This window comes from Nothobranchius furzeri, chromosome 15 (assembly GCF_043380555.1).
Source record: "Nothobranchius furzeri strain GRZ-AD chromosome 15, NfurGRZ-RIMD1, whole genome shotgun sequence".
NCBI classification, from domain to species: Eukaryota; Metazoa; Chordata; class Actinopteri; order Cyprinodontiformes; family Nothobranchiidae; genus Nothobranchius; species Nothobranchius furzeri.
In genome coordinates this window covers 37,110,527-37,126,830 of record NC_091755.1, presented here as the reverse complement: position 1 = coordinate 37,126,830, position 16,304 = coordinate 37,110,527, and the positions used below count along the sequence as shown (strand labels likewise).

The 16,304-nt window shown below is 46.0% G+C and overlaps 1 protein-coding gene across 2 annotated transcripts; it reads left to right on the top strand.

The window, feature by feature from the left end:
• The first annotated feature begins 616 nt into the window (after positions 1 to 616).
• On the top strand, positions 617 to 14,314 carry tamalin (trafficking regulator and scaffold protein tamalin). 2 transcript variants are annotated; one of them, XM_015967055.3, is made up of 8 exons: positions 617 to 931; positions 2,450 to 2,502; positions 7,801 to 7,855; positions 9,119 to 9,221; positions 11,016 to 11,109; positions 11,881 to 11,947; positions 12,403 to 12,469; positions 13,617 to 14,314. In XM_015967055.3, the coding sequence occupies exons 1-8, from the start codon at positions 737 to 739 to the stop codon at positions 14,087 to 14,089; spliced, it is 1,107 nt and encodes a 368-aa protein (XP_015822541.3). In that variant the 5' UTR covers positions 617 to 736; the 3' UTR covers positions 14,090 to 14,314. The 2 variants fall into 2 exon arrangements, with proteins under 2 accessions (XP_015822541.3, XP_015822543.3); XM_015967057.3 differs by lacking the exons at positions 617 to 931; positions 2,450 to 2,502; positions 7,801 to 7,855 and adding an exon at positions 8,185 to 8,517.
• Positions 14,315 to 16,304: the final 1,990 nt, after the last annotated feature.

Here is a 16,304-nt window from a genome sequence, read left to right as displayed (position 1 = left end):
GAGACAGCAAACGCACAGATTAGTCTGTAAAAGAAACCAAGCAGTCAAGGACAATCAGCTAAAGTGGTATGATTATCTGTGTAAACGGACTACTATGTAACAATTATTTAAATCGACTAATTATTGTCAGGATCATATTCAACAATCCAAAAAGAAAAAAAAATATTTATAGTATGATTAAATACACAAGAATACTTACACTGCAACTTTTCTCAGATCCTTGCTGGTATTTAACAATTGCATCATTTTGGTCTGTTAAATGTCAGGAAATAATTAAAATGTGCTTTAAATATTTGTGTGATTAGTCCATTTCCATAGGAATTAAAATATACGTTACTGTAATTTAAATGCCCGATCTGTGAATGCTGAGTTACACGAAAAATGATCAAATAAAAGCTAACACTCGTAGTTGTTTTTCACTTTTATTTTGGTGTTGGTCAAATATATGAAGAATAATTCTTTAAGATATTCCACTTTGAACGAGTATAATTTAGAAGTACATTTACTTTATTACACGTTATTTAGGACTGTCGTTAGTGAACGTGAAGCAGAAACGCCCGAGGGGCCCTGAATGTGCCGTGGAGCGTAGCGTCTCGTGCCACTTAGAGTAAGCTCCGCCCCCTGCTACTGATGAGAGGCGACACTCAAACGGAGGAGGAGGTAGAAGTAGGTGATTCATCAGCTCCTTACCAGGTCCTCTGCTGGAGCTCAGCGAACCCTTTCATTCCCAACAACGATGACTTTCAGGCGGCTGAAGAAGGCGAACTCCAGCGGTCCGGAAGGCGGACCCGCTTCTCAGGACGACATTTATTTCCCTTCGTCCAAGTCCGACAGCTGCAGGAGCGTGGAGCTACCTGCGAGCTTCTCGGAGGTTTACAACTACAAAACTCTGGCTTACTCCGGCGGGACGCTGCCCAGAAACCTCAAAAAGGTCAGACAAGATCCCCTCGGCAGCAGCCTGACTATTGCAGCTACAAGTTTGGCGTTTAACTGTTTTTAAGGTGACTTGACAACTAGTTGGGTCCTAGTTGGAATTGGGTGACAAGCAAATGATAAAAAAACCATGTTTAACATATATTTTATGGATACATAAATAAATAATTGCCTCTGTGAGGTGCTTGAAAATAATGAAGACTCACTTTGAACGCGCTTGAGTTTGATCTAGAATTCTGCTTACAAGACAGAATGATGCAAGTTGTTGCATCCTTTCTGTTTATAAACGGCGAGTTGTTTATTTTTATTCTGCTGAGAGAAAATCTTAGAATCACACACACACACACACACACACACACACACACACACACACACACACACACACACACACACACACACACCACACACACACACACACACACACGTGTGGTGATTGTTCTTGGATGGAATTGACTGAGCTAAAGCTGATGATCTGGCTTTCTGGAGAACACTTTGGTGTTTTTGGAGATGATTAGTAAACTTGATGAAGACTTAAAATGAAAGTAGTCAAATTCAAAGGACTCCTGAGTTCACTCGCTGTCCTGAAGGCAGCTTTGTGATTCATTTGAGGAAGTGACTGCTCACCTCAGCTGTCCCTTTGTACATTTTCTGGGTTGTTTCTCATTAACCCTGAAAACTTAACTCTAGTTTTGAGAGCGGAGCAGAGCAGATCTCTGGAGGCTTCCCTTTCCTCAGAGCTGGGATGCACAGTGGGACACAGTGACAAGCCCACACACAACCAGCGTGCTGTAATAAGGGCGAGGTGGCTACAACACAGCATTGTGCACTCCCACCAATGCAGATCCTGTCGAGACACCCCCGTTGGACTCTGGGTACTTGGGAATAAATGCCCCCATTGAGACGGCAGTCCTGTAAGTGTTGGGACATTAAGAAAGCAACATTTTAGTGGGCTGGGAGATGAGAACACAAAGCAGGCTTTCAGAGAACCACATTTGAACATGATTGAGTTGGAACAGAGGTGGATTGATTTGGGTGGTTTCCCACAGGCATCTGGACTGATACCTTTTCTTTTGTTTATACAGTCAGGTGGGGCAGGGACCCAACCTGCCGCTGATTCCTCTCAATGCTGGTGTTGTAGTTCACCACGCTGTCTCACGTGTTTCTTTACCGAACAGTTAGGTAGATGGACAAGCGCTTCGGGGACATCTGACTTGGTGTGAAAGTTGGGCTAAATTTAGCTGAATGCCTTCTTTGAAGGTAAACAACAGGAGCCAGACATTCATTTCTAGTTTCGTCGGTGTGGTTCGAACCCGACGGAATGGATCAGTGGTTTTAAAATACAAACAAACCGCCTGGCACGCGTCTGCCATTACAAAACCTGCTGGACCAGTGCACCACAGGTGTGTCCAGGAAGTGCTGGGAGCTGATCTTAGGGGGAACCCTCATGACTCATCTTGCTCTAACCTCTTGTAGGTGTCTGACACGCTTCACGTCTGGTTTTGTTTTCTCCTCACAGGGAGGTGGCCCACAGAAGTGGAAACCCCTCACACAATCAGCAGAACCACAAAGGTACAGTCTCCCACATTGTTTTGGTCTTTGGCCCAGCTCATTGTTTTTCCTTTACGCAAACCTCACGGCGACTTCCCCTTAAGTCAGAGCCAAGCTTGTGGTTACAGATGATGCCATGAATTTGCATGTCCCCCTACCACTGAGACGTCCTTCAGTCTTACAGATTATTGTTCTGTGTGTCTATCTCTGATGTCCAGATGCTGATGGGCACAGTCCCATGCAGCTATTAAAATCCTCAATTTTTTACTTTAGATCAGGGCCATTGTGTGAATTTCCACTTGTTCAATTCAAAGATACTTTATTAATCCCAGAGGGAAATTAGAGTTTCAGTACACACACAATTCTGAGATCAGACATACATACATAGACACATGACAAGAATTGGTGACTGTGGTCTTTCGCAACCCGAGTCGCGCTACCTTAATAGAGATCAGAGGGTTTACATGAGGATTGGTTCAGGTGGAGGAAAAAAAAGGCACTTCAGAGTTACCCTCCACAGAGAGGGCAGCTTTGCTATGCAAAAAAACACCTCAGACAGAAATGCAACAGACTTCAGACATCACACAACATAAGTGTCCACTAGGTGGGGAGGTAGGGTTGGGACTCTTCTCACATCAGTGCATGCAGCCGCGATGAGCAGCGCCCGTCACCTCCGTCTGGACAGGGGAGGGAGGTAATTGGGTTAGAAAGCCCAGTGACTCCTGGAAACGGTTCCACGACCTTCACCAACTAGTTGTCAGTCCCGCCCAGGCTGGGATAGGGAGATGGAGTTGCCATGGCAACGGCAGCATTCCACATGTCTTCTGAGGGGGAGTAATTACTTCAGCCTCACAGGCTCAAGGGCACCAGATTCAGATAAGAACATGTTTTGGGGACAGACAGAGATAATTTCCTCTCTGTCTTAGGCCGGGGACACACCGGCCGCCGAAGCGCCGGGAGGCGAAGCGCTCACGAAATTCGGCCGCTGCTCGCTGCTCCTCAGACGAGACGCTTGTTTCTCCGCTCCGGTCGAGGCACGCCTCGCAGTTTTTCTTTTAACCACTTGGTGTCCTCCATTTCCTCTCTGCTTTTTCTCTGCTCTTTTCCTCTACACCCCCCTCCCCCTTGCTGTTTGTATGTGTGTTTGTACGTGTGTGTGTGTGTACGTGTGTGTGAACTTATGGTGTGAATCAGTTGTTAATAGCTGGCCTACAACTTTCTGCCTCTGTCCTGTTTGCTCTGGTCGAAAGACACCCAAAACCACACCCCCTTTACGTGGTCACACACACACACAAGTTTGCTGTGCGTGTGTGTTTGACTGTCGCGGAATTGTATTTTGAAATGCTTTATTTTGTTAAATTTACCGGCCTGCCTCTAATGTCTAGGTTTGACTTTCTGCCAGAATTGACGCGGTTCACCCGCGGCTCGCGAAAAAAATAGAGCAGACGCCGAAACGATCGCTGCACAGCGCGGGCTGGAGCACTTCGGCGGCCCATGTGGTCTATAGAATAGGATAACAAGGGCGCCGAATGAAGGCGGTCCCCGTTTCGCGGCGCTTCGGTGGCCGGTGTGTCCCTGGCCTTAAAGTTCTGTTGGTCTTCAACCCCTCTGGATCCAATAGTGGCGTAAATTAATCTATTCCCAACCGTGCTGTCCCGTCAACTCTCTCTTTAATCGAATCCACCTTCTGTGCCAGAGCCTCAATCTCAGCCAAAGTTCCAAGCTTACGACTCATCTCGACAATTATATGAGTTTGTGCGTTCACAGCGCGGTGTAATACATCCCTGAGCTCCGAGATTGAGCCAATATTCCTTGAAAGCTCATCAATTTTCCGGTAAGCCAGGTAACCGCTCAGGCCAAACGGCAAGAAACCTGACACCAACACCACAAATATCCAGACGTCTTCAGAATCCTCTACAGACAGTTGAGAGAGACAGATCAGGTTCCTCTGTTTCCAGGAGTCCATGATATACCCAGCTGGCTCTGTCCCAGAGGGGCATCCGGGAGCCCCTTCTCCCGTTCTCATCGTTGAAAAAATGTTGTCAATCGCATTGAGAGACAAACTGACCAGATCCATTTTTAATAATTTCCAGTTTCCAGAAAAAAATGCAGAAGTGCCGTACACTAGGGCTGCAACAACGAATCGATAAATTCGATGAAAATCGATTACTAAAAGCGTTGGCAACGAATTGCGTCATCGATTCGTTGTGTCGCACAACTCTTCCAAAAGCGCCCCCCCTTCCCGCCCGCCTTGCGCGCAGACCAGAGCAAGTCAGATCAGCGCGAGGGAGAGCCACAGATCAGCGCGAGGGAGAGCCGCAGATCAGCGCAAGGGAGAGCCGGCAGATCAGCGCAAGGGAGAGCCGGCAGATCAGCGCAAGGGAGAGCCGCAGATCAGCGTGAGGGAGAGCCGGTACCGGCAGATCAGCGCGAGGGAGAGCCGGCAGACTTGCGCTGCTGCGAACCGGTTCCGCATTGTCGCGCAGCGATCCAGGCAGCTGCTTCCAGCGCACGGTCCATTCTCAAAGTGGCGCAACCAAAAAACTATAATTAGCACACAATCGTTCATGTCCGCACATATTCTCTATTTTCTGTCTTATTTGTGCCTGAAGCTCGCTACTGCGGAGCTCATCACCTGTGCTGTGGTGATGTCACCTCACGCAGCATCGAAAACGCGCTCTGCGCTTTTCGGTCAGGAGATCCCTTTGACCTGCTCAAAAGTAACTGATGAGGTGAAAAGGTAAGAATCCAGGCAACAGATTTTCTGGAGAATTAAGAGGAGATGCAGGAAGATGAGAGACAGACAGGACAGGAAAATAGTTCAATAAAAACAAGAAAACAAAACAAAGTGTTGAAAAGTAAAATGTAGGTAGATTTATCTCCACTACAAGTTTTTACCTGTATAAAACAATAAGTTATACACATGTCATATTTATACATCTGATACAATTCAGATCACCTTCAAAACTCAGTCACACACCCAGGGCCGTTTCAAGACATTTTGGGGGCCATGGCAAAATGCCCCCCCCCCCCCCCCCTAACTGGGCTCCCCAGAAGCCTCTGTGTAATCCATACCCTCTCCAGGAGTATTAGTTACACAGTGTTTATAAAAGCTCCTCAGACATTACTGACATGTTCTAATATCAGATGAAAAACTAAATTATCAGACATTCTGTCTCATCTGCTTATTTTATAAACTTGCAAAAAGTAACAAAACCATTTGAAAGCCACTATTTGTGGATTCTCTGAAAGTTTCCATGGAGTGTGTGACTAGTTATTTTTTCATTGATCCTATCGTCTAATCTCACAGCTGAAACAAGCATCCTTAATAATCTGTGCACAGGAAGCGTACCGATGCTGTAGTAAAACAAAAGGTATAATAATTTATTATTAATAAAACCTTGTTGCAGCACTAAAGCAGAAAAATTAGATTTTGCATTAAATATGCAAAATATTTACATATGAATTGTTTTAGAGCCCTTTAATTGGCAGAATCTGATATTAATTTAGTTCTTACAAAAAATGGGTCCCAACATGGTTTGTGTGGCGTTGCCATAGTGTGACGTCATAGGCACAGATCCCCTGTCCTCTTGTTTGGAAATGGAAATATGGTCACCCTACATTAAACAAACTGTCCACCCGGGCTTTTGCGCTGCACAGAGACGCTTCGCTGCCTACGACTGAACGTCAGTTGAGAGTCAGTCTCATGCAGACTGACCAATGAAGAGAGGGCCTCAAGTTAAGACCCTCTCCTCATTGGTCAGTCCACACGAGGTGGGTCAAAGGTTACTCTGGGCGGGTTACGTGTTGTCAGGCATTCAAGTATTGAGTATATTTACTGCATATTACAGTAAAATATTCTGTATGTGACCACATTATGGTGATCCTTGGGTCGTGATGATGGAGCCCTTGAATATTGTTGCCCAGGGTACAACAAAGTGTTAATCTGGCCCTGGTTCCGCCGTCACATTCCCGCAGAAACTGGTTGATCACACCGGGGCCAGACTACTAGCATGTGGTTTTACAGCCACAATGTCCTCAGAAGCAAAAACGCTTTTAAAAGGGAGGGAGGAGTCCTAACTGTTGCTGCAGGCGTGTTGTGTAAGAGTGCAGTTATATACTGGTTAATATATTTTTGGGTTCAGTTGCTTTCATGTGGCCTAATGTGAGTCTATTTGGGATCATTGGAATGATCAGCAGCATTTCTTGATGTGACTTTATGGCAGTTGCCCAGGGCATCATCGCAAGGAGGATGGCATTCATTTACTTTTGTTTTATTTGGTATTTTTTCAGTCATTTTTGGAAATAGTGATCAATTTTGATTAATTCACAGCCTATGTTTAATTACATTTAAAATAAATGTCAACAGATGAGATCAAACAAAACAGATGAGAATTGCCCTTAAGCTGTTTAACTTGGACCAAGCATTTTAGGTCACAGATAGATGTAGCTTAGGGTCTCTGTCTATACACCTTATAAGACAATTTAGGTGATGGCATGTTGTTTTTCTGCTATTGAACTGTTTTCTAATAATGTTATGTTAAATAAAGTGAAGGAAGGAGAGAAATAACGTTTCCCTAGCAGTTTTTAAAAATTTCCCCATGTAATCCGATTAATCGATTAATCGTGTCGAGACCCCATCCGATTAATCGATTATCCAAATAATCGTTTGTTGCAGCCCTACCGTACACCCAAAGACAGACCCAAAGAAGAGCCTTGAGACAAGATAGGGAGGAGAGGAGGAAAAAAGTGTCTGTACTCTCCAAGAGCCGGAAGTGAAGTTCTGGATTTTCCTCGATAAAGTCCTGGTTTATAAAAAAAAAAAAAACTCATGTAAAAATCAGTAAAGATTGCAGAATGAGGGCAAAACACAGCAGCAGTGAATGACAGGGGTCAAATATTTACCCGTACGGACCCCAGAGAGCTCTGGAGATTTTTTCTAAACAGCTTTATTTCCAAGCATCAATATTCCTACAAAAAGGAGATCATGCTATTTTATTCTGTGTTTTGACATCCGTAGCCGCTCTTCTCTGCTTGCAGTTAAACGGGATGCTCTTATTTTGGTGATCTTACTCATTTTGCATTTGTAAAAAAGTGGTGAAAAGAATCCAGAAGTACATTTTTCATTTATTGTTTGTTTTGCTTTTAACGGATAACTCGTTCGTTTTATTTTTAGACCCAGAGAAGCAGTGATCCGTCCTGTTTACAAATCGGCCGATCGGTTAGCAGAATAATTTAGACTAATCTGTCTTCTCTTCCCGAGCCATGAACATGAAAACCTCAGTAGAACCATAACCATGTTTTTATTTCGTTCTTTAGGAAAGTGGTGATCCTGGAGAAAAAAGAAGAGGAGAGTTTTGGATTTGAGATCCAGGTAATAAAACCATGAGAAGAGAACCTCCTCCAGTGTTACTTAGCAGGACCTTCATGATCGGTGATAGAAGTGTGCTTTTCTGCAGCAGCGGGACTGAAAAGGTCATCCAGCAGACAAATAACTAGTTCGTGTTTGTCTCATGACTTCGGTCAAGAGGGGATGATTTCCTCCAGCATCTGTATTTTAAGCTGTGTGGTTTTCTCACACACTTCCCATGTAATACCTGCTCCTCACACACACACACACACACACACACCCAGGCTGATCTGTGTACAAGTCTAATGTGGACAACGTAACGTCACCCAGATTGAAGCCCTTCCTCTAGGAAAAGAAGCGGTGTTCTCTTTGCGTGTTCGTTAGGCGTTCCCGCCCTTCCTGCCTGCCGTGGCTGAGAGGAGCAGTTTGATGCTCGGAGCCTAGTGCTTCCTGCTGCTTTTTCTCTCAGTTTTGTTGAAGTGGATGTGGAGCTGAGGAGCCAGCATGTAAATGTGATATTTGCCTTTCAACCATATTTGCATGGTTGGTCGTTTATCTCTCATGGAGCAGAGATGGAAGCCAGCAGCTGCAAATCCAGGCAGATCCAAATGGTTGCACATTTCTTTTGGCGCTCTCGTGCAGGCTGCGTTCCTGCTTCAGTAAGAGCATCTGCCTCTAACATTACTGTAAGTCTTTCTGTTGTTTCTGGTGGTTGGCGTGTTGACAGGAAGTTTATTTGTGTCCTGCAGCGCTCTGGCCGTCGTGCAGAGACATGGGTGATTAAAACAAGGAAGAGCATGCAAATGTATGTGGAAGCAACAAAACAGGTTCCCAAGACAGCCGTATGCGAGAGCCGCAAAGTACACAGATCAAAGTACACAGATCTTTCAAATAAGGAAAACTAGCTTTCATGGAGCCGGGCGTTTGCTGTACTTCCTGTTTTACAGATAAATATACAGAACAGTGAAAAAGCTGTTGCCCTTCCTGATCCCGTCTGTCTCTGTTTTCTCGTCACTCTTAAAGCAAACTCGTTTCAGGATCACAGCTGTTATTTAGGGATGTTTGTAAAGTTTTGACTGATTAGTTTTTGTGAGACGAGAGGAAGCGGCCCTCACTGGCTGTGGTCTCCCTGGTGTCTGTGAGCTCGGTGATAAAACCGTCTTTCCGGCACCGTCCGTCATGGCTTCCTCTGCATCAGTCAGTGGTTTTCTTCTTTAACGTTGTGTTGCAGAACCACAGCGCTTCAGATCAACACCATGTTTTATAGTCACCGTCTGTTTGTTGCAGACTTATGGTCTCCACCATCAGGACCAGAACACGGTGGAGATGTGCACGTTTGTGTGTAAGGTGCACGAGAACAGCCCGTCCCAGACAGCCGGACTTAAAGTGGGTGAGTAACCGTTTATTTTTGGTCTTGCTGTTTATTTACTCCTCATTTGTCCTGGAAGGGGCACGAGACAGACAGCAGGGATGTGAGCGTAACCTGAAGTTTTACTTCCGCTTGTTTTCTTTGTTTTTGAGTCAGCTGACTCTGTGTCAACAGAAGCACTCGTGAGTTTCAGTGTTTGGTCGTCAAGGAAAACTGCCTGCTTGCATTTTTCCATCTGACGGACGCGTATTCATCCGTGCTACACCAAGAAAAGAAAATGACATTTTTAAATTCGTCTTTTTTGCTCTTAAAGCGTTTCTTCTGTCCTATGTAGCCGATAAATGCCCTCTGGTTGTCAGTCTCACCAGATTGTTAATAGACCCTTTTACTGTTTGTAAACAATATGACGTCAGCGAGAATGCGCGCGCAGCTTGGCAACAGAGAATGGCGTTGTTTCAGGCTTTATCAAGCTACGCTGCGGGCTTATCACCGGCAAATCTTGAATGTTATATTATTAAACTCACTTTAACGAATGGCAACAGACTCCCGGATCCCTGTGGCATTACGGAATGGGTGGAAGATGTAGGTGCGTGGCCAGATATCACCCAGTGGCTCGATATATATACGTTTTTAGTGGAGAGGCCCAGTAAGTACACACGTGAGAAGCTACGGGCATACAAGTCGTTAGATGCATACAACTATGTTGTCTGTGGCCACGTACAGAAAGTAAAATGTCACGACATAGACTCTGAGTTTTGCGTCTTGAAGGCAGAAGTCCTTCCTAGCCAAAGACAAGGACACAAGACTGCTACGTACGAGGCTTGGGTCATAGTAAACAAACCAGAGAACTACGTCTTCACAGCCAACTGTACCTGCATGGCAGGGTGAGCATAGCATAGGTTTCTTTTTTTAGCGTGCTCAGAGTACAATCGTGTTAATTTTAGAGAAACACAGTTTATACTAATATGCAGTGGGAAAATACAGATGAATTAGAATGAAATGTTAATTTGAAGCATGAAATAAAGCGTATAAATTTGTTTAATTCTGTCATTTAATAATTACCTTACCTGATATAAAATGGGCGCTACAAACTCGAGCATTTCGGATCGTGTTTTCAGTCCAGTTTTCATCAACCCTTTTGATGGCCTGCAGCCACAGACGCCTCCGATTTTGTTGAAATGGATGTGCTCCCTTCGGAATTCTGTAAAGTTTCAGTCCACTGCTTGAAGAGAAGCGATTCTGGCATCCATACACGCAACAACCCGACATTTTTATGTGCTCAGAACTTCAAAACAAAGGGTTTAAAACGCTGTTTTAGTATCGAGTGTGAATGAGGAAGCCTTCACTCTCGTTGCCAGGCTGCGCGCGCAACTTTTGATGGCGTAGGCAGTAAAAGGGTCTATAAAGTGATGATCTGCTGCCTCCTTCCAACCAGCTTCACTCCTCACATTCCTCACATGCTCCTCCTATTGTCCAGCGTGTGCTGTGACCACAATGTCTTCATCACCATGGTTGCCTTAAAAGACCAGAAAAAAGTCCTCAGAAAGGACCCGAGTCCACCTCACGCCCAATAACTTCTGCAAGATGAGTTGGAGTGGTTTAGCACAGCTGCAGACAGACTAATCACACAACGAATGAATTCAGCGTGTTGGAACTGAACGCCACGGCGGCAACGACGCTAACATTTGTGCTTCGCGTGTCGAGGTTTAGTTTAGATCCAACACGCCTCAGCCGGGTTTAATGGGAGCGTCCTGACCTCTCGGCAGCTGGCTAACACGTGTGTGTGTGTGTGTGTGTGTGTGTGTGTGTGTGTAGGAGACACCATAGCAAGTGTGAACGATACCAGCGTGGAGGGATATCTACACAAGGACATTGTTCAGCTCATCAAGGCCTGCGGCGACTCACTCAGGTAAACAAATCAGAATAAGACAAAATTATTAAATATCTATAAATGCAAACAGAAGCCCAGAAACGGATGTGGGTCTGTGAGGTAGGATTATTATTTATGGGGTTTATCGGGTGTTATCATCAGGATGTGTAATAATTCAAACGTAGCGACTGATTTAATGTCGGATCGCCTCTCGCTGGGTGTTAGCGCGCCGTTGCTGCGGTCACCAGTTTAGTGTTTGAAGACAAACGCCACCAAGACAGCATGGCTGCGGCTCTGGACTTTCAAAGTAGTAAGCTGGCTCAGAAAATTGGTTGCTGATTAATGAAGCTAGATTCTAAAAAGCTGCAGAAGTTTAAGCTGAAATCCGACTTTTCCGTCTCTCTTTAAATAATCCAGCTGTTAACAGCTGGAGTTCTGAGCGGGTGTTTAATTAGAGCCGCGCTCCTCCTCTGTCTGCCCATAAAACTTTAAAAGGACGATTAGCACGAACAGGCTGTAATATTCTGGATCTACAGAAGTCATTCGAGCGTCGGTGCAGGAACGCCTTCACAGGCTGACGTCACCGGCTCAGACGCTCACAGTGAGCTGTCGGCGTGAAAACCGGCTCTTTGTTGGGAGTGGAAACTGCACGAGCCCAGAAACGCCACTGCTCGTAAACATCAGAGCTGTTCGTTCCCACCTCGGACTCGTGAAGGGAGACTTTTGTAGTGTGGCGTGTTTTTATTGCTGCTTTCTGCCTGCTGTCGGCTGAGTGCTTCCTGTTGGGAGTAACACGCCGTTTCCCCACAGGCTGGAGACGGTTTACAGCAACTCCATCCGAAAGGCTGAGCTGGAGGCGCGGCTGCAGTATCTGAAGGTGAGTCTTCAGTAGCTCCACACTCGTTCTGCCTTATGTGGGACGCACTCACTCACTCACTCACTCACTCACTCACTCACTCACCCCACCCCACCTGTCTCCTCAGCAGCTCCACCTGTTGTCTCAGCTGGTCGGGGATCTCTGCAGCTCTTCAGCCTCTTCTTTCCCCAAAGCTCACAGCAGCTGTCCCACACTAATCCACCGAGGCACAGCCGCCCTCTCCAGTACTAATCCAGCATTTTAAAGCTCAACCTGCTGCTGAACACAAGTTTTTCAGGCTGTTCGACTCGTCGCAACTCGTAGCTGTTAAATGATTAATGCGCTCTGAAGCGTTTGCTGTTCAGGTTACTTTAGCCCGTGGCTTCAGAATTTGGCTTCGTGTGTTGTGTTGCTGTGAAAATGTGTGCAAGTTTAATGTTTCGGTCAACTCAAATGTCTCCCGTCTTCTTTTGTAGCAAACTCTTTATGAGAAGTGGGACGAATATCGCTCGTTGATGGTGCAGGAGCAGCGGCTGGTTCACGGTGGGTCATTTTATAGGTTTGGGTGGCTTAAATGATGCTGAGCAGGTATTACACCAAATAAATCACAGTCTCACTGGGCTGGGACTGGTTAGCAACTAGCTAGAGACAAAAGCACGAAGGAAAGTCCTGTTTCTAATCCACCTGAATCTTCAAGTGGGGCATGAGCTCACGTCAGTGTTCTGCAGTTTCTGGTTGCCGTTTAGTTCAAAATACGTTCAGCTTGTTTGCATGATTTCACCCTGATTTTATTCCCCAGCTCCTCCCAAGAAAAGACTAAATGAAGCCTGAGATGACTCTGTGGCTGTTTGGAGAGGAAACGTGTTGTTTACATTTCCACTGACAGAGTCTGAGGCCCTGTGAGCATTCAGCCCACTTTATGCGTTTCAGTATAATTTACAGATTTAAGTCTAGACTAAAAAAACCTCCACATGGAAGAGCTAGTGTGAGATTCCAGTGGTAGGTTCAAAGACCAGGAGGAACGTCAGGTTATTATCAGTGTTTGTCAGTGAAGCATTCACAGACAAAAAAAACATCAGATTTCCACCCATCCATGGTCTGAACCCGCTTTGTCCACGTAGGGTCGCGTGTGTGTGTGTGTGTGTGTGTGGGGGGGGGGGCTGGTGCCTGGTGCCTATCTCCAGCAGTCAATGGGCAATCAGGCGGGGTACACCCTGGACAGAGAGCACACACACACATAGGGACAATTTAGACAGACCAATCAACCTGTGGGAGGAAGCTGGAGTACCCGGAGAGAACCCACGCATGCACAGGGAGAACATGCAAACTCCATGCAGAAAGATCCCAGGCTGGGAAGTGAACCCGGGACCTTCTTGCTACAAAGCAACAACTCTAACCACTGCGCCACTGTGCAGCCCTCGCATATCACATTTTTATATATATATATATATATATATATATATATATATATCAGCTGATGAGTGAGTGAATGATGGCTGATCATTCTGATTATCGGCTGATTTTGTCTGTTTCAGTGTTCTCACTAACAGACGCAGCCTTACAGGAAGTGGTGATCAAAACAAAAACAGGTCAACACGAGTTAGAGTTGGCAGATCAATAATCATTAATACGTGTTGACGTTGGTTTCGTACTTTTTCTGAAGCCTAATAAGAAGCTTCCTGCCTTGCAGGAATTGTGATGAGTGATGCCGCCATCTACGAGTCCCTGGAGTCGGCCGGTGTCTACGGCAGCCTCGGCGCCCCCAGCCCAGCGACTCGGAGAGCCCTGCGCGGCTCCAGCAGCACCAGCAGCACCGCTAGCTTCCTCACCGCCGAGGACGACCCCCTCTACCAGACCTGCCTGTACCAGGTGGACGGAAACCCAGAAGCAGACCACCAAAGGAAAGAACAGCAGCCGCCCCAGAGGCCGCAGCGTCTCCGTCCAACCAGTGAGGTTCTCACGGTGACAAAGACTCAGCTGACCCGCAGCGCCAGCACTCGCAGTTACATGAGAGGGTCGTCGGCGGCGGCTGGCTCAGGGGAGAAAAATGGAGGATTCGGCTCTCTGCAGAGGAAACCCAAACAGAAGAGCTTCCGCCGGCGCCTCCTGAAGTTCATCCCGGGATTGAATCGACCGCTGGAGGAGGAGGAGAGCAAACTATGAGCTGCTGTTTGGTTAAACTCACCAAAGACTTGAAACGGTGCAGACCATCAGACTAAAGTGCATCAGGAGTCTGAGACCAAAGTAAACGGGGCTGTGTTTCTGACAGACCAACACTTCCTCGGTGTTTCACACGTGTACATAAGTGTGTTCTGTTTGTTTTTTAAGTTATTTATTTATTTCTACATGTTCTCTTCAAGCGCAGATGAAGGATGTTTCATTTTTTCCCCCCTGCTAGTTCGGCTTTCCGCGTGAGAACTGAGGAACGGGCTGTAAATGTGCAACAAAACGTTCCACAGGAGATGCGCATGTGTCAGTGCAGGACACATTTAATCATCCTGAAACCGTGCCTTTTCCAGATTACACACCGGTCATTTGTAAGAACGACTTCGCTGGCGAGAAAGCCCATTTACACACAAGCTGCCGGCTGATTGTGGAGAAATGTAGCTGCTAAATAAATCTCGACTCTGGCCTGCAGCGTCTGTGGTGGTTTCATCTGTTCACATGAGACGTTTAAAAACCGTTTCAGAACGCTATCAGTCGTGGTTTTAGTCTGGTCTGTTGCTGTGGAGGCTTTAGGGTTTTTACTGGTCTGAGCGATCCAGAATGAAGGCTGTTGTATCGACTCTGACACAGTTTATTGTTGGGAGAACAGCGAGGAATGTGCGGAGAAAAGCATGACCCAAAATTCCAAACGCAGGCGCTTTCTCTCAGCTCCAGCAGGCAAACGCTGCTTCTTCTCCCTCCTGGCTCCCATTCTCCCATGGCTGTCTTGTGTGTGTGTGTGTGTGGGGGGGGGGGGTGTGGGTAGAGGCTTTTCATCCCTGACGTCCAGCTGACCCATGAGGTCATGGTGGTCACTCTCTGTGTTAGCTGTGCAGAGCTGATGCCTTTTGTCCTCGCAGCTCTTTCACAGACGCATCAGCGGTGACGGTGATGCGGAGCGATGGTATGCAGCCGTGTGTCGGCGCTCCTTCATCGTCTCCATGGAGTGGAGCGGTGGGGTGGGGGGTCAGTCGTATAAAGGGTTGTTTGCATGTTTGCTGGAGCTGAAAACGTGGGATTAAAGTGAATGGGCTGAGGGCATAATCAGGTGTTAATTAGGGTGATCGTTAAAAACAAGGTGAGAAAGGGTCGATTCACTGAAACAGAGGAGCAATTACCACAGCAGGCGATCAGTGTGTGTGTGTGTGTGTGTGTGTGTGTGTGTGTGTGTGTGTGTGTGTGTGTGTGTGTGTGTGTGTGTGTGTGTGTGTGTGTGTGTGTGTGTGTGTGTGTGTGTGTGTGTGTGTGTGTGTGTGTGTGTGTGTGTGTGTGTGTGCGCGTGTGTGTGTGTGTGTGTGTGTGTGTGTGCATGTGTGTGCAGCATCTTGTGACGGAGCTGAACTTCTTTTTCTGATGGTTGGTGAGAACGTTCCATAAATCAGCTTTAGGGGTAAAATCCAAACTATGCAAACTCAACAATAGCCACAAAATCTTTGCCTCAAGATTAAAGATCAAATCTTTTTATATTTTAAGAATTAATCAAAGTTAAGACCTGGAATGCACATATTTAGATATGTTTTAACAATTTCTCTTTACAAAAGTGGATAAAAGATTTGATAAAACTTGTGTTTCAGGCCTCTGAGCTGCCTTAAGACGCAAATATCTAATAATTAAAAATCTTTAGTGATGCTGAAATGAAAAGATTTTCATGTGTTCATCTTTTAAGGCTCTAGAGTTTTCAGTTATTCTGAGCTGTGGCATCTCCTGCAGCCATCACAGATACCTGGCATGTATAACCCTGAGATGCAAACGTCACCTGAAGCTGTTTCCTAATGACAGATCAGAAGATTATCTGATTAAACACTCATTAGCTGAAACAAAGGAGTTTGGCCAAAATCGGGAAATAAACCAAACCAAATCGTCGGTTGTGAGGAAGTCGGTTTACCTGCTCCAAAGTCAACAGTTTTATGGTTATGAGTGGAATGTGGTCTCGGGGCTCCTCCGCTGCTCCTGGAGGTGCTGGGGAGACCACCTCATAACTCTTGAAACCATCAGTTGGACCGCTGAGACTTGGACACTCGGAAAGAAACCAAACCAACTCATTTAAAATTACAATCAAACCAAAACTCAGCCGTGTTTACCAGTTTTTGTTTTAGCTGCCTTTGTCCTGTTGTGCCCATGAAGGCTCTTTATAAACCCCTGAATAAGAAAAGGTGAATTCAAGTTCACCAAA

Bases quoted from the DNA above. Each gene is read 5' to 3' on its own strand.
- tamalin (XM_015967055.3), top strand. From the start codon at position 737: ATGACTTTCAGGCGGCTGAAGAAGGCGAACTCCAGCGGTCCGGAAGGC. The intron at 11,110-11,880 runs GTAAACAAATCA...GTTTCCCCACAG, and splicing joins GCCTGCGGCGACTCACTCAG to GCTGGAGACGGTTTACAGCA. The intron at 11,948-12,402 runs GTGAGTCTTCAG...CTTCTTTTGTAG, and splicing joins CGCGGCTGCAGTATCTGAAG to CAAACTCTTTATGAGAAGTG.